The 27256-nt window shown below is 36.8% G+C and overlaps 1 protein-coding gene across 3 annotated transcripts in view; it reads left to right on the top strand.

Moving 5' to 3' along the window:
* LUZP2 (leucine zipper protein 2) overlaps positions 1 to 15481 on the top strand; it is a 459231-nt gene extending 443750 nt beyond the window's left edge. For 2 of the 3 annotated variants that reach the window (XM_014848672.3, XM_070491364.1), the window contains exons 11-12: positions 11201 to 11284; positions 12031 to 15481. In XM_014848672.3, the coding sequence (XP_014704158.1) occupies positions 11201 to 11284; positions 12031 to 12135 (189 nt within the window). In that variant the 3' untranslated portion in view covers positions 12136 to 15481. Of the gene's footprint in view, positions 1 to 11200; positions 11285 to 12027 lie in introns of all 3 variants that reach the window. The other variant, XM_014848664.3, reaches the window with a different exon arrangement.
* Positions 15482 to 27256: the final 11775 nt, after the last annotated feature.

Genomic DNA, 27256 nt, shown 5'->3' on the forward strand with positions numbered 1-27256 from the left:
TAATCCCTTTGAGGCTCATTTTCCTCCTCTGATAAAGAGAGATAAATGTCTCTTACCTTATATAGTTTGCTAAAAGAGCCAATGAGACAGACAGCCCAGCTTAACACCTAGTGTATAATTGGCACATAGCAGGCCTCAAAAATCATTGCTTTCTATTCCTTTATGCAAAACTACGCCTCTCGTTTAAACTTTCATAAGTATTTTTGAATTAAGTATTTTAATTAATTTCTCAAAAGAGAAAACTTAAAAGATGATGACAAAAGCAACCTTAAAAACTACAATTTGAAACAGGGAGTCGTCTTATTCACTGGTATTCTCTGGGGCAGAAGCACATGCAGCTGTTGGAAACAGCTATAAGAAGGAGAATATTTCAGTCAAATGTAAAAGTGAACTTTTAATGAAAAGTATCTGAAAATAGAATTAGCCACTAGAGGACCTAGTATATTATGTGATTTAATAATGAGAAACAACCATTAAGATACAGTCAGGAAATGAAGCATTAGAGTCGAGGAAAAAAACTATCACGGTAGCATCTCTTTCAGTTCCAGGATTCTGTGATCGTCAACAACATCACTGAGAGCTGATGGGAGCACATGCAATCTCTTAGTAAATAAATAGCAAAGGCGATGACTTTTCATTCCTTTTGGTCACACCTGAGGGTAAATAACATAGTTGAGAAGGCCTGGACATTAAATAAAACCCAGATTTGAATGCCAACATTGCTGTTTCCCAATATATCACTTTGGCAAATTATTTTATTATTCAGATCTCTTATCGATATAATGTAGATCAATGTTTTCCAAATTTTTGCATGCCTGTGAATCACCAGGTCAAGCTGTAAAACTGCTTATGGTAAGGCTCCACTCCCACAGATTATTAATCAATAGACCTGGGCACAGTCCAGGGATGTGGATTGTTTTAATAAGGCCACCTAGAATTTCTTCTGTCAATATTCTGTTAAACATTTTGAGAAACTTTGATGTTGATTTCTTGCAGGTTTATCATGATGCTTATATATAACGTATTAAATACAAAAATTCAATTATGTCATAGATATCTTTATTAGTTCATTCTAAAAAACTCTTCTGCAATTTTAATATTCAAGGTCTGTGTCAAGGTCTCAAACTTGGAATTAGAGACTGTGCATATTCTTAGATATCTTTGTGGGTTCATTCTACTTCCTGCCCTATACAAGCCAGGCAGGGGCACTTAGGAAAATAGCTTCTGGATTCCTTGGCCTGTTTTTGAGTAGATTTAGAAAACTTGAAATGGATCACCAAAGGCTTAAGAGCATATCAGACTGTCAGTTTGGGGTAAGTTTAAATTACTCTGAAAGCAGCTTTGCTTAAATGATAATATTCGAGTCACATGGAGAAAAGAACGGATGTACCTGCTTCATCCCATTTTCCTACAGTTTGCAAATGTGCCTCATATTGTTTAATAGAATAGCATATCAAGAATTAAAGACATTTACCATTTTATTTTAATTTCCACTTAGAGATTAAGACTTGTTGCTCAATATAAGTGTGTTTTACGATATTTCTGACTCATAGGTAGAAAACACTGAATATTTCTTAAAGTGCCATGGAAATGAAAAGCAACAATGGCTTATGTTTAGCACTGTGAGCACTCACTCAGTTTCTTGCCATTACACCTGCTTGCAAGTCCCTGACCAAAGGGAGTTTATTTAACACAAGTCATTGTCTAGGGAAATGAGAGGAGGAAATGTGCAGAAAACAAATTCTAGAGCTGTGAATAGAAAATTACGCCCACTTTTTCATGTTAAAAGAATTTTGGCAGAGATTTAAGAAATCCTACTTTGCTATTATATCCAATATTTATTGTGTGACATTCTATGGCCCTGATGAGCTGTTGGCAGATGCTTGGTTAACAAAATTTTCTAGGCAAGTCATGCCCTGCAGTAACTGGGCTGAGAGAGCACATTCCCATTGTCACTCTTGGCTACACTCCATCAGACCATCTGAAGAGGCTGGCTTCCAGCAAGACATCCTTCATTGTGCTACGGAGGTATTTTTTAAGAAGGAACAGACGTACCTCCAGATAAGCAGGCGTCGTAGTTTTTTAAGGTTGTTAGAACAATTTTCTGCTTTCCATATTTGATATAAAACTCCATGTTTACCCTTCTATAACATCTTAATTTAAAGCATGCAAAAATGTGAACTTAATTGTGATATCTTACCAGAAATCATATAGAAACCGTAAGAATAATGGTTAACATTAATTTGGTAAATAAAGAAAGATGACTCAATAAGCCTGCTAATATTTATTATAAGGATATCAGCCAAATAGTGATGTGCAAATACCAAGCTTAATCTGGTCAATAATTCTTTGACCCCTCCTCTCTTCTCTGCAAGACACCCAATGGCGTTCATCTCTCCTTCCCTGTAGTGCTTGGTTATACATGTATATTATCTTGTATCACAGTCCATCTTTCATGATGCTTATATGTATAAAGTTCTCATTTTGCATTAGATAACAAGCAATTTGAGGACAGAGACTATAAAAATATTGGTATTTCCTTCAGCTCCTATCAAAATGCTCATCTTAGCAGATGCTTGTGTCTCCTAAAATAAAAAATTAGAAAGTTAGACATGGCTGCATTTTTTCAAAATTTTAACTACTTCAAGTGGAGGATAAAGAAATGAAGGTTCAGAGAGGGAATGTGACTTGTCTAGAGGTCCCTGGTTAGGGAACATTGGTGTCAGACGCAGCCTCCCTGCAGTCTGCAGCTCCTCCATCAAGGGGATGAAGAGCTGTCACCTGGATTCAGCATTACATTTTCAATCTTTGAACTTCTTGCTTTCTAGTTTCTGACCTTTTGAATATTAAAAAAGTACTAAAATATCATTCTTTAATAAGTATAACAAGTCTGTTTCATACAGAAACATGGCATCACAGAAAAATTTAGCAAAAATGCATTTGTGTTTTTAGGTAACTTGGTACTTAATTCCGCTTTTTCTCCTGTATAATATTCTAAAATTCATGCTAGTTTTTAGGCTCCAGACTGTCCCATATCTTAAAATGCAAACTCAATTGGCTTTTGTACCTGTTAGAGATAGTTTCTGCTGGTGGGATCTCAGGTTGCCCAGTTACGCATTTGCATGAATTATTTTGAGTTCTTTTAATGTTTTTGAGAAAGGTCATAGGAGATATAACTAATCTCTCTTATAAAGTGGAACCAAGTATTTAATACCAATAGCAAAGTTATAGTAAATAAACTCAAAAAAGACTTCAAATGAATCTCTGATAAATCATTCCATCTTTTTTAATTCTTAAAGTATTATTCTTTACTTCTGAGAGAAGGAATAGAATGTAATTTAAAATAAACAAAATGCAAAAGAGGCCATTCTCCTTGAGTGGGCTTTCTGATGATTATTAATTCAGTCTTAGCGCCTCTTGCGATTTTTGTTAAATTTACACTTGTTAAGTAGAGGCCCAGAGTGTCGGAGGGTGAGCCAAAGTTCCAGGAAGAGCACAGGCAAGGGAAAGTGATATGGAGAAGTTTAGGAGATACAAGGCACACCTCCCTGGGCCACGTGGGGAGGTTAAGGCAGGGTGCAGGCAGAGAGCAAGCAGGACCTGAGGCACATACCTTTATTAGGGTCAATCGGTAAAGTGCTTTGGGGTTCCAGGCTAGGCAAGATTGATCAATTCAAACCAAAATGAGCAAGAGTGGAGTTTGGCAAGCTCAGCTGGGGGGTCTTATGTAAGGGCCTCACAAGGGGAAGGAGCTGGAAGGCAGGAGAGACTTTATTACCAGGGGCATTGTGGAAGTCATGTCAGAAACTTACACTTTCTTGTGACTCCGCTGGCTGTTATCAAGTGCAGGCACTCACCAGAGGGGCTAACGTCAGTTCCAGGCCCCTGAAGGCCCCTTAGCTACACAAAATGGATGCTGAGGCAGCAATATTATCGAGTAGTTTAGTTAAACTCTCAACAGTGCCCTTTTGAAAAGGTCATTCTAAATATATGTTTATTTCGTAATTTCTAATGGGATATTTGCATTGAAGCCAAGATGTGCATGTACCATAATGAAAATCTTATGCAGCATATGAATCCCTAAGGTAAATTAGATGGACTGGTCTGATGATTCTGTCTTGAGGAGAAAAAACAAAAAACAGTAGAGCTAAAAGTCATCTTCCAAGGTTAAGATTATTCAAGAAGGACAAGTGGTTGGTGAGTGAGACTTTTTTCTTGCCCTATTAAATCATAAACAGGAAAGGATGCGACAGGAAGAAACACAGGCCTGAAAAAAGCAACAGCAACAAATCCTTTGGCAATGTCACAATTCTCTAGTGACCAGAGTCAACATGTTAACACGAGTGTTGTAAAATTAAAGAGACTGAATGTCAGTGTTCCTATTCTGATCCAAATACTTAATGACAAAATGGAGGAATTTTGATTGAGTGAAGGAGAGCTGAGGGTGGGAAGAGAGGGATAGAAGGTAAACTTCATTTAGCACCTAGTACGTATAAGACACTCCATTAAAAACCATGATATATTTTTTATTTGATCTTACTCTTCCAACAACCTTTTCAGGTAGGTATTATTTTGCCTACCTTGCAGATGAGGAATCAGAACCTCAGTAAGATGAAGTAACACCCCCAAGTTCAGACAGCTAATAAGGGCTAAAGGAATCCAACCTGGAGGAGCTAGCTCTTCACGCTGTTCATCCAGCAGTTACCTACATTATCTCGTCCCACTTGACGTCAAAATTTTAAATATAAGCATTGTTAACCCCCGTTTACAAATCAGGGAAAAGTGAGGTTAAATTGGTGTTTTCCAAACATCATTCCACCAGCAAGTGTTGGCCTGTGATGAAGTTTTCAAGAGTACAGAGATGTGGAAAATTGACATTGAATAAAAAATCAAATAAAATATTGGTGGATTTTCTTTAAATCCCTCTCTCTACCTCTCAAGAATACTTTCTTGTGACATTGAATATTTTCTATATTTTTAGCAATAAAATATTCTTCTTTTTCTGAAATATTGTTGAAATAGAGCAGTGTGTTTTGTGGTGTTAGTTGGTTGATTTGTTCTAACGTCAACATTGGAAGCTGAAAATCCCCAAGTTTGTTATTGGTGTTTAGCTTTCTTCTTCTGTAAAATACCAAAGTCCAGAAGCCTCAACGTTCATTAATTTACCCACATTATCCTAGATAGTGGGAGATGGAGTTGGGACTCAAGTTCATTTACGCATGACTCCAAAGCCTGTTGTCTCCACATTAAAATGAGAGTCCTGATAATTGCTAGGGACACCCCAGTATTATAGTCTCCCCCACCATCTTGTAATCGAGTATTGTTTTCCATGCACAGAGGTAAATAATTAACAGGGCTTGTCTCAACTATTTAGTTTTGTTGTTGCTTTGCCCACTTTTGTGGCTATAATATAACATTTTGTCAGATGGCAGTTTGTTGCCCAAAAGCACAGAAACAAACTGGTTATTCTGGTGGTGTTGGTGAAGATGTGTATGTGAGAGACAGTGTGTAATCATTTTCACAAAAATACTTCATGGCTTAGCCATTTCACAATTTATAGAGCCAGCTGTGCTCCTCCCTGGGTCTCCTGTGTAATTGAATAGGTGAGCAACATATTGAAGTAGTTGAAATTGTGCATGCTTTCCTGATCCATCTTCATATTTTATTAATTGAGTTTCTAGAAATAGGTACATTACTAATCAGGTTGAATTTCATCTAATTGAGATGGAGTGTTTTGAAGGCCTGTGCTAGCCTTTGATTATAATATTTTATGCAATTCTCAAGACTACCATTTAAATTTTTTGTCTCTTAAGATAGAAAATACTTCCTTTTTATAATTAATCAGTCATTCACTACAGCTAGTTACAGCTCTACCCACTAGTCCCCAAGTAAAATTATATTTTTTAATCATAGATATATGAGGAGAAATGACACCTGTACCTTTCCTGTAGCTCAAGAAAAAGAATTTGAGGTTCAAATTGATAAGGAAAGAAGAGATTAAGTTTCTAAGTACTGTTCCAACTTAAATATCATATTTTTATGAACATGTATATTGTCGTGTATGCAAACTATACACGGATGAGCAGTTCTTGTGTAGATGGTCATATCTCATTGGGAAGTGACAGATCAGCTGTGCCCACAAGAAAAGGGAAAAAGTAGAAAGAAAGAAAGAAAGAGAAAAAGGGAAGGAGGGAGAAGGAAAGGGAAAAGAGGTAAAGGAAGAAGAAGGGAGGGAGGAGGGAAGAAAGAGAGGGAGGGAGGAAGTGGAAGAGGAGGAAGAAGAATGGATATAGAGAGAAAAATAGTTACATAGATGGACAGACAGATAGATATGTGGCATACGTTGTTTTTGAAACCAACAAAAATGTTAAAGGAGAACAATAAGGTTGTCTGACTGTCCTCTCCACTTTATTCTTGTGCTTTGATGTTTGACAATATTTTACATGCACTCACTGTTTGCATTGTTGTGATATTATCGCGACAATTTTATATTATATGCTTTTAGCTTAAGTATTTTTCACATTAGTAAATATCCTAAAATGTTGTCTTCATGACTACAAAATATCTCATCTTATTATTTTATCATCGTTTAATTAACTGACCTCCTTATGTTCAAGTACTATTTTTTTTTCTGTTACACAAATCACCTGCATAAATACTTCTGAGTGCAAAGTCTTGCCATTTAGAAAAAAATTATTTTTAATTGTGGATTATTTCCTTCAAAGAGAGAATATCCCAAGTGAAATATACCAGATGATGAACGCATTTAAAACCATTGTATCTATCTTATTAAATTATTTCCCAAAATATCTATATCAATTTATTTTCTCAGCAGCATCTCAAAATAGAGAGAGAGCAGAAAAGCTAGAAAGAGAGGAAGGAATCCATTTCATCATGCTATAGCCAACAGCAAATGTATGATTTCTGTTTCTTTCCTTGTTTGATAGGAAAAATAGTTTATTACTGTAATGATTATAACTTTTGGTGTAACTAGACCATGCCATTTTTCTTCAACTACAGAAGGATGGCATTGCATTAATGCAAATGCGTGTGAAAAACTTAATGAGGAACTGTACTTCTCCCCAGACTTCGTGGACCATATAAATCATCATGTAAACAATCACCATTTGTTGGATAGATAGTACCAGCGAGTCAGCTATGATTTAACAATAGATAAGCTTTATTGAGTATCCCATGTGCATCAGGTGTTCAGGTTGTCTACAACATTCATCTTTCGCCTCATCATCATTGTTGCTACTACAATCTACTGAGATCCTGGTGGTGAGAGGCATTGAACTCAGTGCTTTAAATCATTGTCTTACTTAATTCTTACTCACATTTATAAAGTCAAATTGTTCCGTATTTCACGAATATGGAAATTTGCATTGAGAAAAACTGAGTAATTTATCCAAGACCACAAAGCTAGTAAATCGTAGATTTAAGAACTTGAACATTGGCTCAAGATGGACGTCTTAGCCCACAGGTTTAACCACTGCCTTATTCCGTTTAGTCATGAAATCGTGTATTTGAAATAGCACTTTTGTCTCTTTCCAAGACTTTCAAATCTATTTCAGGTAGTACCAGGAAGAATTAAAAGAAGGAAAAGTCCACAATTATTCCAGGTAGTGTTGGGGACTGAGGCAAAGGAAATATTAGTGTGAAAAAAGTTCTGTTTGTGTGTGTATTTAACAGTCATAGTAAAAAGAAAATCTGTGGATCTGAGTAGGTGACAGCAGAGATTCATTCTTAATGCCCAGTCATCTATCTTGTGAGACTGCTGTGGTTCATCAAGGTGAGTGTGACGGCCAGGCTCCTATATCTCAATTTTTTAAGAGAACTGTCTCCCACTCTCTCATCTCATCCATCTCCTCAGTCTTCTCCGCCTGCCTCTTCACTTATCATACCTGGTACAAACAAAGTGAGAAACAGCGTGGAAAAGTCGGTAGGGCATGCATTTTTAGACCAACCATAAAAAGCTCCCAGGGTTCCAATCATTCAGTGTTCAAATGAGGACAGCTGGGAAGCTGGTTCCAAATGTTTTTCAATTCCCCTTTTCTCTCTTTCCTTTCTTTCTCTATGTGTGAGGCTTGCATGGCTGTTGATTCTGCAGCATGCTTTGTATTTATAATGTCCATGTCAACTCACTGTAATCACTGGTTTGTAATCATTAACAACAGTAATAGTAGGAGAAGAGGAAGAAAGAGAAGAAGAGTGTTTACTATTTGTTAGTATTTATACTGAATATTTTTATATGTTTTCTCATTCTATCCTCAAAATAACTCTATGACGAATTGGCCCCATTTTACCGCCAGTAAGCTGAGATCCAGAGATAAGTAACTGATCAATTTACTTTGATCAAGATCACCAGTGAATAAACATCAGAGCTGAAACTTGAACCAAAGTCTGTTTTACTCCAAAGCACATTTAACCATTAGGCAAAACTACCTTTATACTGTAATGTTGGAAAAGGGTCAAATTCTTCTTGCCTTCTTTAACTACAGCTCTCTGGAATTTTTGACAACCTGGGTGATAGTTGCAACAAGGGTAAGAGAACTCGATGAGGAAACCTCCCCTTATGTTCTCACCAAGTGAATGACTACACTCTCAGTGGCTGTAAAGTTGATGAGATGCTTCTTAAGGCATGATACCTGCAAGTTGTAATTATATTGCCCTTATATCCATTGCCTCTTTGAGAAACACTAAACATTTTATGGACTCCATATAATGAAGTTTCTACAATGTCTTCGAGGCACAGAAAAAATAAATTTAAAGGTAGTGTTCATTGTAAGATCAAAGTATCAAAAAAGGTTCGAGCTGTCTTCTAGCCACATAATATTTTCTTTAATGTTGAAATTTAAGAAGTTTTCATTGTTCCGATGATCAAAGGCTTGTCTCAAATTGTCGGATGTGGTTGCACTAGTGCAAGAAGATACTTCGCTGCAAATCTTAGACTATCTTCCCCATGACAATGACCTCAAGTGATGCCCACACAAAAAAGGGTTTTGAAGTCAAATAGATTTGGAAAATAGTTATATTATATCTCCTTCTAAGAGATTTATGCTGCATTTGTGCATTATGAAGAAGTAGATTTCAAATTCTATTGTGAGTCTGCATGGCTGGAGTGCTGATTAAAAATGCAAGCCCCATACTAATAGGACTGAATTATTACCCAGGAGTGTTATTTTTTAACAATCACCTTACGTGATTACGTGGACAGATCATTCAAGACCAAACTCCAAGAAATTGTGTGTTAAAAGCTCTGAGAACTACTTTAAATATAACTGCTTAATGTTCACATAAACTTTTTCCCCAAACTTATGTAACCTTTGAATTCCATTATTCCAAAATGTATTTTCGGAAATCCTACACTATGCAGGGAACTTTCTGCGTTGATCATGTGTTTTGAGCTTGATTGCATATACTTATTTTAGTTAATTTCTCAAGGGCTGAAAGCAAGTATAATAAAATCAAAGGCCAGTTGTATTATCACAGTAGAATAATTATAATTTGTCCAGGGGAATTTTAGATTCTAGGTCTAACTCAAACCCACGCAACATAAAAAGAAACAAATTTCTTTCTCAGGTAGTGTAGAAGATTCCTCTGTATATCTGCTAAAATTCTCTGAAATCAGGTAGTCAAGGTTTCGACTATCGATTTCTAGTATTATAGTTACAATCTTACTTTTCCACTATACTGTAGGCTGATTTAGAAGAAGGGGCTGTGTGTAACTATTTTGGAACCTCTATCAAATATACCTATATTCAATCATATGAAAAAATCAGGCATTTTTAAAAATTCTAATAATTGAAATATTTTCATAGCCAATTTTTTTTTATTCATTTAGTATTTATTCAGAGATTATATATTGGCCACTTGCTGTCTGGTAGACATCTAGCTTGGATTTAGGGTTGATACATGTAGCCTCTATCTTCAAGGAACTTACAAGATACCAAAGAGCTGGACATGCTTATACATAGAAAACAACATTAAGTGCTAAAATTTTAATATGCATGGTATCTTTAGAGGAGGAAAGTGTGACTAAGTCTATCTAGTGTTGGAAATGATGTGCTAGGGTCGGAATGAGTAGCTGTTTTCAGGATGTCACAGTGAAGAGAGACTTTTATGAGGGTGGGGTGGCATACATATAGGCATAGAAGCATAAAGTGACATCGTGTGTGTTCAGTTAAGACCAAGATAGTGTGAGACTAGGGAGCATGTAAAAATAACTTTGCTCTAAAATCTGAATTGGAGTAGGTTAAATCTCTATACATCCTCTTTATTTATCATCTACTTGTAGAATTTATGGAATGTTAGCGTTCCAAGTTGGTTTAGGTATCCTCTTTCTATTTGACCCCAAGGAAACAAGCTGACTTGTCCAAGGTCAGAGCTAATCAGTGGCCACTGACTATTAAACTTCTGGGCTCTATTTTACACATGGAAAGGATCATGGAAAATTATCAAAAAATATCTTACCCTAAACAACTTTTATAGTTACTTTAAAAATGTGTTTATAATAAAGAGGAAGAAAAAAAGGAAGGGAGGGTGGGAGAAGGAGAGGCAATAAGAAAAGGAGAATTGAAGAAAGGAGGACAAAGAAGGAAGAAAGGATCGGAGGGAGAGAGGGTGAAAGGGAAAATTCAATATTTTAACCTTGGTTAAAATGGAAATGAAGCCCAACTGGAATATGCTGCCTGCAATTCATCTTCTTCAAAACTGTTGAGGCTAATAAGATGAGATTTGCTGGTTAGTAAAATACAGGATCTTATCCCCAGAAATATGATCTTTTTTAAGGTATTGAAGATTTTTTGCTAGGCAAATTGATAACCGTGTTGCTTAAATTGCTTCCTGGCTTGCAATATCGGTGTTCCTGGAGGCATACAGACCACTGACACATTTAAATCTTAAAGTGTAGACACGTCACAGATATAGTAGTTTTATAATTCTTTACTTCTGTTGACATTTTTCAAAGAAAGAACTTCCCATGGGAATTGAACTGTGTTATGGTAGCTGACTGCTGAACACCCCTGAGATCCCCAAACCAACCACAAATACTTCGTCTCTCCTTAGATCCCACTCAAGTTGTGGGGCCCTTTCAGCTTGATCAAAGTGAAGGAATTTTCTCAATAGGAAGAATTCATGGGAGTTTTTCTATTGTCTTCCTTTTTTTAATTTAACTTCATTGGCTTATTTTCAACTGCAGCTTGTCCAAGACAAGACTTGTTTAACGAAGCAGGAAGAAAATTCCCCAAGCCTTGACACTGCAAAATCAGAGCCTGCCCCACAGGTATTGTCTGTTTGTTTATTTTGATTAAGTCAGAAGATACTTCTTGAATCCATTGGGTTCAATGATTTTCTCTCTTGCTCTAGCTGAAACAGGGATGTTGTATTGGCTTCTACAAGAGGCTTCCTTCACCTAGTGCTTCTGGACCTTTCCATGAGCACTCTGCCTACCAATAAGCTTTTGGTTTGATTCCCTGCTGTCCTCAGAAGCATAAGGGTGAGGGAGATGTCCCCTCCCCCCAACTCAGAAAAAAAACAAAAATGAACAGAGAGCAAAAAACATGCATCTATTCCTTATAGGACAAAGAAGATTAAAATAAGATTTTAGGAAGCAGAGGAGGTAGAAAGAAGAACATATTCCCTACAAAAATGAAAACAACTCAGGAGATTAATTCTGAGCTTCTATATAGACTGTTCTATATCTGAACAAAAATATTGCATCATAGCAATTCTTAGGGTTCATTCCACTTAACACAACATTTCTCAATGTTTGGGTTAAATTAATCAGAGTTGAATGGCTTGGCCAAAGTTTTCTCAAAATAGTTTTTGAAATATCTTGCCGTTTGTAGACAGTATTTCATGTGCATTCATGCAGTATTAACATATTTACATTTATTTTATTTTTGCTTTCTGTAAGATATATGCTGGGATATATGAATTTACATTACTATTCTGTTAGGATTGTAATTTTTACCTTAAAAATATATTTATTTTGACTCAACTAATTGTAATTTCTGTACTGTTTAGCAGAAATTGGAAATACCTCCCTGTACGGATTGTAAGGTGAAAAAAAGCCCAGAAAAACAATTGACCAGCTTCGAAGGGAGAGCAACTAGAGAAGAAAAAATACTGTAAATATCAAGAAACTGTGTTAAAAAGCATCCATTTGCTATTGTCTTCATACTCTTTCTAGACCACAGGCGTGATAGAAATACTAAGTTTTTAAAGCATGCAACTTTTTCACAATTTTATGTAACTTTATAAAGTAGTCTACACATTTTCCAAAAGATTCCAGGCCAATTATGATCCGTAAGCAATAACCTAATTAAAATGGATATCCGCAATCATAAATACTCATTGTCATCAGTCAATTGCCCAGTATAAATTTGTCTGTTTTGAACTCAAATGCAATGTAACGTTTAATTCTTCTGACACATTTGGGTATCTAGTACTTCTATGATCTAGTTTTTGAAATCAACTGGAGGCTAATAAAATATTGTGCATCCTCAGCATTCTTAGAATCTAAATTGTAACCGTATCAAAGATTTTGGACCACACTGGCCAACTGGAATCACTTTCCTCAAGGTTGAAATCTGTGCTGACTCAAATATATTGTTTATTTGAGGGTGTTTATTGCTATCTCATTATTGTTATTTTGAGCCACATATAAATAGTGTCAAGGCATTCTGGCAGGGGTTTAGTCAGTTAACAGAATGCATTAAATGTGTTTGGTTTGGTATGATGTAGACAAAATATCTGGATGAATGACTAAATTTCTGAGACATTGATTAGATTTTTTGGCATTCTATAGACACATTCCTATGGTTGTCTGCTGGAAATACTGTGAGTTAGAAATCAAGTTGTTTGAAATGCTCAGCGTGATTTTGGGTATGAAATTTGTGGTGGAATGTGGAATGGAAAGAGGCTTCCAAAATACAAATGTGTGAGCAGATAATATACATTTAAAAATGAAGATTTGATGAAAGTAAAACAGCCATATAGAACCAATGAACCCCAATTTGTATATTTTGTCAAGAAATGTATTAATTAAGCAAATCAATGGCTACGATAATCATTGATGCTAGAGCTCTACATAGGAATATCACTGATCAGTTAAATGTGCTCCTGAATAATCTGAATGTAACTCACAAGCAAGAGGAGCTGACACTTGAGTATGTGATTATCTGATTGATAGGATCAATATTGCATCAAACTTACAGACTCAAATTAATGGGTTAAATGACCCAGTTATTTGTCTGCACTGAACATAGTCACTTCTGCTGGTTAGACCCATTTTGCAAATACAGACAGCGTATAAAACAATTAGTTTTATAGAATGGATCTGCCAATCCACAATTAATACATTTGGAGCACTGTGTCCTGGCAGGCGGTGTTAGAAGATAGTTAATAAGATATATATATATTAAATGAAATCTATAATCAATAGATGAACTTAAATTCTGGGATATAATGACACACCTTTGATTACAATGACATATTCAAAGAAATTTGGCGTTTTGGAGAAATGGCAAACTATCATTAAAGTAAAAGTAATATTGTGATATATTCATGTAGCAATTGTACTCGCAGAGTAATTCAGTGTCGTTTATCAGTATTTTTCAGATTACAGGCTATCTAAGAAAGAAAGAGAATTAGTTTTATAGATGATCCATAGAGTTTTCAGATGAGGTGACCAGGATAACAGAAAAGATCAAGGTTCCTGCTAACTCCTCCTCAGCTCTAAACATTGTATAATTCTATTAGATGGAATGTTGCCAGTTTCCTGAGTCCTATTCCTTGTAATTTCCCCACTGAACCCAGAAACCCTAACCAGCTCCAAAGCTTTACGAAAGGGAAGCAGATACTTTGGTTTTAATTTCAGTTCACTTTCACACCCTCGTCCTGTGCCCCAGCTTCCCTCCTAGACTCTGAATCCTACCGAAAATTAGTCACCATTTCACCTTAGCACAGGATGTTTGGAGGCATGTTTAGAATGAATCAAAAGAATCAGGCTTATATTTTCTGAAATTTTTATAGGGTAACATTGAAAGGTGAGAATTGGGCTTAATCTTCATCAAATTTGAATAACTTCATTTGTAAATTATTTTTTCTATGCTCTAAATTCCTATTCTAACATGTGACAATATAGTCTCTTTGCTTCTCTTAATTACTAGCATGATCAAGTGGGCTTTGAATGAGTGTAATATATATACTTTTTTTCTTTAATGATAAATAGCATTTTGCAGCCTGTAGAGCTTACTGTGGTATATTCATGGCATTATTTGTTTCAAAAGAAAAATAATTTGTAGTCAAAGAGCTTTATAAATATTTTTAAGAAATATTCTGAGTTCCCTTTAATAATTAAGTAACGAATTATTTTTTACTATATTCCATGACTTTACCATAATGAACACATTTTATTTCTCTGAATCCTTTAATTTCTTTAAAATAGCATCAGAGAGGTTTAAAATGTTTTACTTACATATGTGGCTTTTGTCTACAAGAGAGGTGACATTTCTTATTATTTCTTTTAATTAACAGCTATATAAGTAGGTGTTGTTTTTGAGGAGTTAACATTCATAGTCTGACTATTCTCATGTGGAAGAAAACATTAACCTAAATGTTGAATATAGATTGTACAGTTCTATCATGTACCTTAATGGTAAGCAGTGAAAGATTACTTATGCTTTGCAGAATACGAATTAATTCCTATTGAGAAATAAACATACTTTCCAATGGAATAATGTATTTTAATATAGGTACTACCGGAACTAACAATTTATTTCTCTCTCGTTATTTTTAAATACAAACCAATGCTATACATTCACTTTAAGTTAAGAATTTGTTTTGGATTGTGTACTTCCTTTTTATATGCATTAACTATGTAGATTGAACTAGTGCCTGAAATGTATATGAGCTAAATGAATACTGACTGTGTTTATCCAATGCCAACATTTTCAGATGAAAAGTGAAAAATTCGGTAACTCGTCTGGATGTGTATTTCTGTGTGATCTCAAATCTCTAAGTACTGAATAGACTAGATGGCTAACTATGTTATTTCATTCTTTAATCATATACTTAGCATTGCAGTGCTATTTCAGACATAATTCTCTCTCATAAAATATGCTGGATTACAAGTCTAAAAGTTATATGTGAAAGAGACGTTTACGATTTAGATGGACAACGTGGATAGCCGGATTAAAACAATATTGGTAAACTTTGCTATAATGGAATCTTTTCTTTTTATAGCTCTGTCACCTTGATTGGCACTAATTGCAGCAGAGGCTGAAATAATTATTGACACCATAGAGTCAAGTGAGCTGGGCAGACCTGGGCAATAGTGAAAACATATGCCTGTTTACTTAGGGGGCATTTTCTTAGTCATTTATGCAGTCTTAGGTTTCCCCAAACTATTTGCTCCCATCTGGATTATGTTACATATTAATAGTCAAGTGATGAATAATAAAAGGTACTGAAAGATGGCCTCTTTTTGCTCAATAAAGATGTGTCACCAAGACTACAATGTATATTATCCTACATAAACTAATTGAAAAAGCAAATATTAACATTAAAAATAGTACTTGCTTCTGTGTATCACTAAGAACTTTTTTGAAATGTCCTCCTGGAAATTTCTTCAACCTCTCTTTGCTATGTCCCAGAAATCTTTTCTTTTATTTAATGTGTTGTTTTTTCTTTAATAGAGTTCCATGATGACAGACATTTTTGTTTTGTTCACGAATTAGTCTCAAGTGTGTGGAATTCACTGCCTCACAGAAGGAGCTCAAATATTCGTGGACTGAATTCAGAACCTGAGGAAGGACGGGCAGCAGCAAGGGAGCCCATCCTTGTACGATAACAGGGGCCTGTGGGCCGTCGTTGTCTTTTAGGGAGAGACAGTACATATCGTGGTTTAGTTTTGGTTTTTTCTTTGTTTTGTTTTTAGGCTGTTTGTCCTTTGCCTTTTTCTCTGAAAAGTTTATCAACAGGCCTGTGGCTGCGACTTTAAGCAGAGTAGGTAAGGTGCTCCTGGGTGAATTTTGGAATGCAGCTCGATGAAGTAGCGTGTATGTGTCCTGAGTTGGAACGAGCTTTGACACCTCTAGACTTGCACAGGCCACTTAATTTCTTTTAGTAGTAGTTTCTAACCTCTTGGACCTTAAGTAGTTGGACTTAAATCAGAGATTTTCCTCTTCATTCTGCTGAGCCTAGTCGTTTAGCAGACATAACGCAAGAGTTGCTGAAGAGGTAAAAGAACTTGTGGAGGATGGGGCTGTGGACTCCACAAAGCCTCACCGTCAGTCAACTAGAGTATCTGTTCTTTTACATAATTTATCTGTTAGGCTTACACATTCTACATAAACTTTTTTTTGAAAAGCTCCTGTAAATTTTTCTCTTTTTTTTGCTGGGAAATAGTCACTCAGAGCTAAGATGTGTTGCCAATCTTCCTCTCTCTTTTTTTTTCTTTCTTCTCCCCAAAGCCCCAGTACATAGTTGTATATTTTAGTTATAAGTCCTTCTAGTTCTTCTATGTGAGCTGCCACCACAGCATGGCTACTGACAGATGAGTGGTGTGTTTCCATGCCTGGGAACTGAACCCAGGCTGCTGAAACAGAGCATGCCAAACTTCAGCCACTAGACCGTCAGGGCTGGCTCTGCATATACTTTTAATGGAGAAAGGGAGTCCAAGTCTAAAGTGATTTGAAGATCACTGAATAAAATAATCTCTATGATCCCTTCTCCCATTGTTTATCACTTGGCCAATCATTCGATCATACCGTAAATATTCTTTGAGATTCTAAAACGTGCCTACCATTCCACTTTTTGTTGAGGATCTAATGGTAAGCAAAAGTAGTACTTATGAATACTAATCTTGCACTTAATATGTGCCAGCCACTGTTTTAAATTTAAAGAAATATTAGTTAAATATTCTCAGAATTATTTGAGAAATATATTACAATTATCTCTGTTTCACAGAGGAACACATTGAGGTAGGAAAATGTTAATTGAATTGCCCAAGATGACATAGCTAGTAAGAGGAAGAGGTGGGATACAGACTTGGCAATGCGTTGCTGGGATCTACATGCTCCCAGCTTCCACTTCGCCACACTGCCTGTCCTGCAAAGAACAGGACAGAGAAAGAAGCAGCCACTAACACAGGAAGCACACAGACAAATGCATGATTGCTAAAAAGAGAAACCAGGCTTCTCTTTCCAGCATGCTACAGGTCAGGGGCATGCGACATAATGTACCCTTGTTGTATGATGCCTTCACTGAGAAGATGATATCAAACTAAGATTAATGAATATATAATATTTTCATGGATGTCTAAAAAATAAATTTTGTAGTATTCTCAGATACTGGCTAACAATATTTGAAAGTGAGCACTTGAATTCAAGTATACACATAGTTGTGAATTAGTGCTGTTAGAAAATGAAAACATCATATGGGAAAATTGCCATTTCTTTCTAGTCCCTGAAAGCTGGGATATATGAGTCTACTAGGTATAGGTGACAAGACATGCAGGTTTCTTCCATGGAAACCTTTAAAATAGATTACTTCTATTTTTTCTTTTTTCTTTTTTTGTTTTTTGGTGAGGAAGATTCACCTGGAGCTAACATCCATTGCCAATCTTCCTCTTTTTTTTGAGGAAGATTAGCCCTGAGCTAATGTCTGTACCAGTCTTCCTCTACTTTGTATGTGGGACACCTCCACAGCATGGCTGATGAGTGGAGTAGGTCCTTGCCCTGGATCCGAACCTGCAAACCCAGGCCACCAAAGCAGAGTGCACAGAACTTTAACCACTCGGCCATGGGGCCAGGCCCCAGTTTCTTCTACTTTCTTTTATTAAAATAGAAATTTTCATTTCTCAGGCTTCCACCTGTGATATTATCTCTCTCCTTCCCTGAAAAGCCATGCCTTTGATATCACATTGACTGACCAGAACTTCTGTGCAGTCCTTCTCTTGTTCCACTACAGCATTTGCATCAGAAGTAAAGCAAATGTGTGTACGTATTGCCCCCTCTCCCCTTCTTCGTCTTCCCCACTCCTAAATTCCTTAATTCCTTCAAGAGCACCATTTCACTTCATATCCTGTAGACACAGTGGCATCTTGGGAAGGCATATAATGCAATATATTTGTTCCCAGAAAATCAGGCACTATTTGGGCTCCTGGAAGAAGCAGTTGACCTCTACACCTGCTTAACTGCTCAATGAGCATTCTTCCATGGGCAATATCTCTCCCAAGGGGGAGGAGAAGAGAGGGCAACTGTAGGGGATCATGTCATTTTCCTGACTCTGGCTTATCTTTACTACTTTTTTCATGATGAAGTACCCATTAAAAGTAAGTCAAGAGACAGATATTCAGCAGATGGTCCCAGCTCAGGTTTAGGAGATGCAGCAGAATTGCGCAGAGAATGAACACCTCTTATGAATTCCCGTTAAATTAACCACACATTCAAGGTGACAAGTTGGTGCTTTTTCTTCTGCAAATTTCAGTTTGATCCGTTTAGATTTCTCAAACCTTGATGCTAAAACTGAAAGAATGTTTGGGTTGGAAATTCCCAAAGCTGCTCTTCATGCCTTTCCTTGGGATAACGTAAGTATGTAAATCTTAGTGTCCACTTGCAGAGGGTCCACATCTTGAAATGGTCATGGTTCCAACATGAGTCATATATGCTGCTGATGCTTTGCTTAAGCAAGCCACTGAGAATGACTTCATCAGGTGATTCTGACACAGAGAAAGACAGGCAGTACAACTGGGAAAGAAAACAGATAATGAAGAGCACACTTTAAATCCACTCTGTTAATCCCTGAAACAAATCCTCCTGAAGTATATGTGGCCTAAATAAAACTGAATGTATTTATTAAATGTGTTTCTGGTCATTTGCTACCCAGCAAATATGTAGAAAATTTAACGCATATTAGAGTAATTAATGTTTGCATAAAAGGTGTGAGATAGAGAAGAAACATTCTCTGAATCAGCAGAACTGTGTGTTCAATAAAGTAAATTAGATCATTATCAAGTTGATGAAATGAACTCTCATCCTTGAAAAAGAATACACCTTCTCTCATGTCATCCTCTTGGTCCTAAAATGAGCAGTTTGTTGGTGTTTTATGCATTTGTGTGTTTTCAACTTAACATGATTAGAGATAAGAAGGTGGTGAAATACGAACCCTGGAAGAAATATCCTCATTCTCCCCCGATAGGGACATAGACTAGTTTTTTGGATGAAGACTTAGAGCAGATCTTTCTCCTCTATAATATTAATCCCACTGACTGCCATTTCTCCTTTCAGTATCACTTCATTTGGGGCATTTAAAGGTTTTTTTTGGTATTGGAGTTTGGGGTGGGGGAGGCATTTAAAAGTGTTTTGGTATTGGAGTCCACAAATAAATTTCAGATATTTCTAGGATGTGTTTGTTTTGTCTATGGACATATTGAAACCTAATAACTGCTCATGTGTCTTCTCATACACAGGTATGTGCACTGCATGCATTTGTGCACGCTCCTGTTTGCACATGCCCATTATAGACATTACTACAGTGGTTTCTATGCACATTTATGCTTTCCGGAATTTTCGAACATTCTAATTTGTGCATGCATAAATTTAGCATATGAATATCTTCGTGTGTTTACGTTTCTATCTTTGTATGTACACGCCTGTAGGCATGTGTTCATGGGTATAAATTCAGCAAAATATCCACATATCAGTCAATTGCCCTTTTTGCTGCCGTGATTCCATTCCTATTTACATGTTTCATGTTATTTTAACACAGAAATTCTAAGAGCACAATTGATAACTGTGTATGTATACATTAGTAAATGTACAGTGCTGTTGCAATGAACACACTATGCTAATTTATGCTGTGGAAATGGGCACAACATATTAGCCTCTCAAATCAGCCACTTGAAGTAGACAATCACCCCCATCCCTCGAATACACAGGCTTCGCTCAGGTACCTCTTTATGTCTGTTCATTGGTCTACAAGTTAGACCCAGACTAGGAAATTACATGTGGGGTCATTTGCTGGGTGTCCTAAAAAGGGGAATTCCTTTTATCATGGTTTTGCATTCCTGGAGCCTCAGAGGAATTTTAACAACTATCCTGACAGTAACCAAAATATTTTTTACTTGGGAAAAGTGAAGTAAGTAATTATACTAGTAATTATCCTATCCACTCTGACTGTACTGGAGGAAAGGGACACTGTTAGAGAAATAAAAGGAAATCATAAGACCAGGGAAAGGGAGGGATTTCATTATCTCAAATGATAATGAGAGAATGTTCTTATAACAGAAATTTGCTGTAGATGTTTCCAGGCATGGATTACTTTGAAATCACTATGCTTTTGAAAACCAGTGTCTGTTTATGAGAAAATACTTTGCTTAGGTTTTGTCTGTTTAAATAAAGTCATGCATAGTTGCTTTGTCCTTTATGTGTTGTATTTGAAATTTGGGTTAAATACAGTTAAATGCATTGCTATAACTTGCAGAATGACATACGGATCACTCCATGGTGCAATGCAAGATGAACTGGCTTTTACTTAAGATGTGGTATGATTTGTATAATTTTCTTTTCTCAGACAATCTGAAGATGGTTTTTCTGACTGACGCCCACTGCACAGTTTCTAGGAACTCCCACGTCACCAGGTGACCTCGTAGCTAATTATTGTCCTTTAACCTATCCTAGAAGTTGTCTCCTATTATTCCTTTAGATATGAATAAACAATGAAAACTCACTGGTTCTCTCCTCTCAAGGTTGACCTGTGTGCTTCGCTTTGACCAAGGGGTGGCCGGGCACGGTGGGGGTGGTAGATATTGTTAAGAGATCCTCAGAAGCCTTCCTGAGCTTGTGTCTCAGTTTTGCGTCTGTAAATACACCACTTCCAGGTCACCTTTACCAAGAGTTCTTCCACTGCATACGGCCATCTAAACCTTTAAGAGTGTAGACATAATTACCTTACAACATGATTATGAGCAAAGCCTTTCAGTCAGACGGTTTGCATTAAATTCTGTGCTCAGCTTCATATTAACTGTGTGACCTCAGACAATTAACAAAACTCTGTGTGTATCAATGTCTTTACCAGCACATTGGGAATAATAAGAAGGCATACTTCATGATAATAATAGCTATTTCCTTTAAGTATTGAATGGGATCATATAAATAGGACAAACAGTAAGCATTTAACAAACGCCACCTATTTCTATTTTAAAGGTATCTGTACGTACATAGATACCTTCACAAATTCCCAGTAGGAAAATTACTATGGATTTGGGATTGGACACACGTATAGAATATTTCTCTTCGTGTGTGTGCGTGTGTGTGTGTGTGTGTGTGTGTGCGTGTGTGAGTGTGTGGTAAGTAGGAGGTATGATTTGTCTTGTTTCCAAAGAAACTCTCCTAATTTTGATTATCCAAAAAAAAGACTAGTTTATCTAGATCATGCCACATTGAACTCATATTTTTAAGAAGAATGAGTCAAGACATGCTCATCCTTTTAAAACCCTTGAATAGTTCCATCAAGTGCCTCTCCATTTATTCACACAATATCATCACATAATTTTTCTCCTAAAAACTTCTAATTTCCGTCTAATGTTAAGAGTCAAAAGTACTAATAAAAGGATTCTGTTTATTTGTTTCCCAAGAATTCTACAAAAATGTAATTATTTTCTTTACCTTTCTGGTGTAAATTATTTCGCAGATTGTTTTTTCTTATTTATCTTAACTGATAATGAATAACATTTGCAGAATAAGAGTTTATTTACCCTAACTTGCAAGCATAATGATCTTACTAAGATGTATCATAGGCTGTGATCCAAGGAGATAAACAGTTCCTTTCAAAGCCTAAATGAGTAGGTATATGAATGAAATATTTACATGCTCCAATGATATTTTCATAGAAAAGGAAAAATATTTGCATTCCAGATTGCCTTTGCTTTCCAAGTTTTAAACTCGCAGAGGCCCAGTGCTAGTTTTGCTGGAACTGTTAAAACCCCAATAAAACATTAATCAAAATGAAGCCTCACTTCCAATTTTACAGTAGAAATGATTCTATGCACATTCATTACTTTTTTGAAATCAGATTTTTATTCTCATTTGGGAAATAGAAGCATCAACTTTCCTTTTCAATCTTTCTCCATCCCCACTTCAAAGCTCCGGAGCAAGTGGCCTGCTTTACACCCCTCCTGCACGTTCCCCTTTTATTTGAGGGAAGCGTGTGAGCTGACTCCTTCCTGAGGTGCCCTGAAATTTCTTTTGAGGGAATAAATGAGATAAGGTCTCTGTGGATCTACAAGCCCTTGAAAAGTTTGGAGCTCTTATAACCAACACACATACTAAATACACCGTTTTTACCCTTTTGAACTACTCTAACAATTGTCTAAGTTGTCCTTCTGTACCACTCTTGCCCCTAAAATCTAGTCACCACATCGGTAAGAGTGTCCTTACCAATTCTTGAAATAAAGAACTTACATCATGACATTCCTCTCCTTAAAATTACCCAACGTTTTCCAATATCATTGAAAATTGTATTTTAGAAAACATTATCCTCATTATGGCCTACAAGGCCCTGCAGTACGGGGCCTCCTTCTCTTGGCCTCATTTCCCACCATGCTCCCTGGGACTCCCTTGGCTCCATTTCTACTGGCCTTTTTGCTGTCCCTTGGACTTGCTGAGAAGCTCCTGTCTCAATGTTCAGCACCTGCTGGTCTCTCTGCCTGGAGTGTTCTTTCTTTAAATATTTATCCAGCTCATTTGGTTCTATTCTCTACTCAAATTTCTCTGTGTAAGAAGGATTATCCTTGACTCTCCTGCCTAAAATGGTACCACTATCCCCACCACTCTACTGGCATCACTGTGTATCCCCTAAACTTGCTTGTCTTCTCTGCATGAAATGCATCACTATGTAACCTTATTTTACACATGTATTTGTAAACACATTTTGTCCGTCTCCTACTTCTAAAATCGAATCTCCTGGAGAGCATGGCTTTGTCTGTTTTCTCACTGCCTTCTCCGCAGAGTCCGGCAGGTAAGTGCTCGGTGGATGCTGGAAGCAAGAAGTGTAGAATGCACTTTCTCAAATGGCTTCACTGCTTCCTTGTCCTGGCAGTGAGGGGAGACTCTGAAAGTTGAAAAAAGTCCTCAGGCCAGGCCAAGGCTCTGTCACTTGGAGAAAAAGCAGCCTATTGGCCTTGGGAGAGTCACTCAAAGCAGAAAATGTAAGATTTGGGCATTTATATTCTATGGGACTCTGATGACTGGCACTTATTATCCCCCACCCAAGTTTCCATAAATCCGTGATAAAACTGCTTGCTAAACAATGAGCAGAAACAAAAAAGTTTAACTCTAAATCTAATATAAAAAAAGAATAGCATAGCTTTTCTTAAGTAGAAGGATGGAAGAATTTGAAACAAGGATGGTGACTTTTAGCAAAAAAGTTACTTTTCATAGGAGATCAGCTTATCAGATTATGAATGTGATCAACTGAATACTTCAGGTGACTTGTCCAAGGCACATGAAACCACAACTGAGAAAGTCGGTGTTGTCACACCTCCCTAGCATGTAATGTGCCCCCTGCATCTGACCTTATGTTAACATTACCAAAACAGATTCCTGGGCCATAGTCTAGAATTACTGAAACAGTAATTCAGAGGACTCTGCATTTTTATTCCTATTCCAGATGAACCTATGAAAACTGAAGTTTAAACCACCACAGTGTTTATGACATGTTGCCTGTATATAATTACCATTCTTACTTCCCATTTTCCCATTATATGAGAGCTACCTAGTTATAAAAATTTGCCCTGTTTTAAGGTTTCTCTTTGCAGCACACGTACAAGCTCTTCGTGACAGAAAATGTGTCCACTGTCTTCCAAGTGCTACAGATTTCCAGCCAGTAGGGAAGCAAAGTTGCTTGTCTCCCCCTTTCTGGTGTACTTCTTGCACAGCAAAGAGCATGCCAGACAATGTCATCAAATTGGCAAGGCAATGGCTTTGTTTCATCTTCCTGCTTGCATGTATTAAAATATTGAACATGGTCACTGATGACTGATGATACTAACAACTACCCTAACAGCAATTGACTGCCATGTAGGATGATTGTAATGGGTGTCTATAATGGCAGCCCTTTCTGGAAGCTCCTGGATTCACTATCTTTATGTAATTGTAAACTCTTTTGAATGTTATTTTTATTCCCCCCTTCAAGATAAGGGGGTTTTGTAGTTGGCAATAGATTTTAGGTCTTATAGGGACCATCAGATGTCTTTTAGTGGAGGAACAAGAACTGTAGCCAAAATCAAGAAAAGGGAGATAAGAAAAAGAAAGAAATTGCAGAAGCTAGAAGTTTGACGCCACTGTTGTCAGAGAAGTGACTGTGAAGGAACAAATTGGTCATTATTGATGATTGTGAAAGAGATTATCATGTGATGATTTTTAACAAGTTTACTTGTGGGTGGGTCATTAAGGAACCTGAACTTGGACCATTTTTCGAATATATTATAGAGTTGGCCTCAGGCCCTTCCATGCCTTCAAAGAAGATTAGGAAATGCAGCTGGCCAGAATGAGGTTGCTATTTTGTCTCCCTCAAGAAGCAGCAAGAATTCCGAAATTTACTTTTACTTTTTTCTGAGTGGGCTTTGAGTCAAGATACCAGCCTAAATCTTTGATAAAGAGATGAGAACCAGGGGAATAAAATGCAAATCAGAACATTTCACTCTTTATGCTCAACTTTTTCATTACTTACAGTCCCAACTTCTCACCAAGAACCACCAAGTCCTAGAAGATCTGGCCTCTGGCCATTTCAAATTTGACCACATCCCCTGCCACTCTTGCTTCTCTCACTGCCCTCCAGCATAATGGCTGGCAACATACTTATAATACATGCTACAGAAATCTTACCTCTGCTGTTAATCATAATAGCAAATACTTGTAGAGTTGTTGTGATGCTCCAGTAATTATTCTAATCACATCATATATGTTTTAACTCATTCTTCACTATAATCAGTGAGATATGTTATCAATTTCCCATTTTCTACCTGAGAACCCTGAGGAACGGAGAATTTAAGTAAATCATCCAAGATCACATACCCAGCATGTGGCAGAGCTGGATTAAAACCAAGGCAGTTTGACTTCAAAGCTGATATTCTTAACCACTGTGCCTCTCTACAAACAGACCACAACTCTTCCTTGCTTGATACACTCGAATATCTGGCCTTCTCATTTAAAATAAAATCCAGTGTTGGGGTTCTGATTCCTGTCTGTCCCTTTACATTTATCCTTTCCCATAAAATCAGTTTCATAATATGCAGGGCCCACGGCAAAATAAAAATGTGGAACCATTGTTCAAAAATAATTAATGCTATTATGACAGTGACAGGAGAGCATCAAACCAAGTGGAGGGCCCTTTTGAGATGCAGGGCCCTTAAGTGCAAAGGTGGCACACCTATGATACAGACCCTGTCTCCCATCATTGTCTCTTTTACTCACTGAGCTCCAGAGGTGCTGTCCTCCTTGCTGCTTCTTGATTACTCCAAACTGCTTCTGCCTGGAGCCTCTTGAACTTGTAGTTCTTGCTGCTGGGAAGTCTCCTTACCACCAATCTCAAAGACATGTGGAACATCAAGTGTACCAGTATAAGTATGGTGGCAGTTCCAGAAAGAAAGGAGAGTGATAAAAGGGAAGAAGGAACATCTGAAGAAATAATGGCACTCAATAGAAGATTAGAGGATTTATATCATTAAAAATAATAATCATTGCAGACTTTGATATTTTCAACAATTGATAGAATAACTAGAGAGAATATCAAGAAGAGAATAGGAGAGTTGAACAACACTATAAAACAAATAGACTTAACAGAAATCTGTACAGCACTTCACTACCAACAACAAAATATACATTTTTCTCAAGTGCACATGAATCATTCTTCAGGATAAACTTATATTAGACCATAAAATAAGATTAAATAGTTTTAAAATGATTATAATCATATGAAGTAGCTTCTTTAACCACAATGAAATGAAATTATAAGTAAATAAAAAGAAAATTTGGGAAATTCATAAATATGTAAAAATTAAATCCTGAATAACCAGTAAGTCAAAAAAGAAATCATCAGAGAAATTGGAAAATATGGCAAGATAAATTAAAATGAAAACACAACATATAAAAACTAATGGGATCCAACTAAAATGGTATATATAGAGAAATGTGTAAATGTAAATGTCTCTATAAAAAAATTAAAAAGGGGCCAGTCCCATGGTGTAGTGGTTAAGTTCAGCATGCTCCTCTTCAGTAGTCCAGGTTCACAGGTTCAAATCCCAGGCGCGAACATACACCACTCATCAGCCATGCTGTGGTGGTGACCCACACACAAAATAGAAGAATGCTGGCACAGATGTTAGCTCAGGGAGAATCTTCTTTAGCAAAAAGTAATACATAAAAAATAAAATATTTCAAATAAATAACATATATCCTATTGGTTCTGCTTCTCTGGAGAATGCTGACACATACAGATTTTGGAATAGAGAGTTGTTCTCAAGGAATAAAATCTTAATGATGAATTTTCTGAATTGGTTCTGGAGTATCCGGCATGAGTTCTAGTCTAAGTATATTTAAAGACACAAATATCTCTATTTTCAATGGTAGCAAAAGTACTGGTAGTCCACTCCATAATGGGGCATTAGAGATACACAAAGCACCAGTATTGGATATTCCTAATCAAAAACTCAGAAAAGTCATATTCTGACTGGCTTTGCATTTGATATCTTAGAACATTTTCGTCAATTTAATGGGTTTAATGAAATTTCTGGTTGTTCATAATTACATTGGAGAAAGTAGGGAAAGGAAATATTGAGTTCAGGGATTCAGACTCCCAGCTTAAACTCCTTATGAACGACCTGAATGTGTCTATGACTTCCCTGGAAGACAGGCTTATTTCCTACAGCCACAGAGCTGAGATTTTTGAAAATCAGACCCAGAGGCTCATCCTGCAAGAAGCTGAATTACAGCACAAACTGAACTCCCAACCTCACAGGGTGTTTGCTCTTAGAGGGAGGGCATTCGCTGGGGAGTAATGGGATCCTGACAGTTCCCAGAGTTGAGCCGGTTTATAGACCTAGAATCTCTTGAATGAAGGGAAGCCAGATCCCCTTCCGGATGGACCCTGTCAAAATTTATACTGTTAAACTTTGTTCCAGCCTTCTTCAAAGGGACATACGGCCTTTTACCAGGGTGACAGTATGTAAAGAAAAAAAGAGATAATCAGA

This window comes from Equus asinus, chromosome 20 (genome assembly GCF_041296235.1).
Source record: "Equus asinus isolate D_3611 breed Donkey chromosome 20, EquAss-T2T_v2, whole genome shotgun sequence".
NCBI lineage: Eukaryota > Metazoa > Chordata > Mammalia > Perissodactyla > Equidae > Equus > Equus asinus.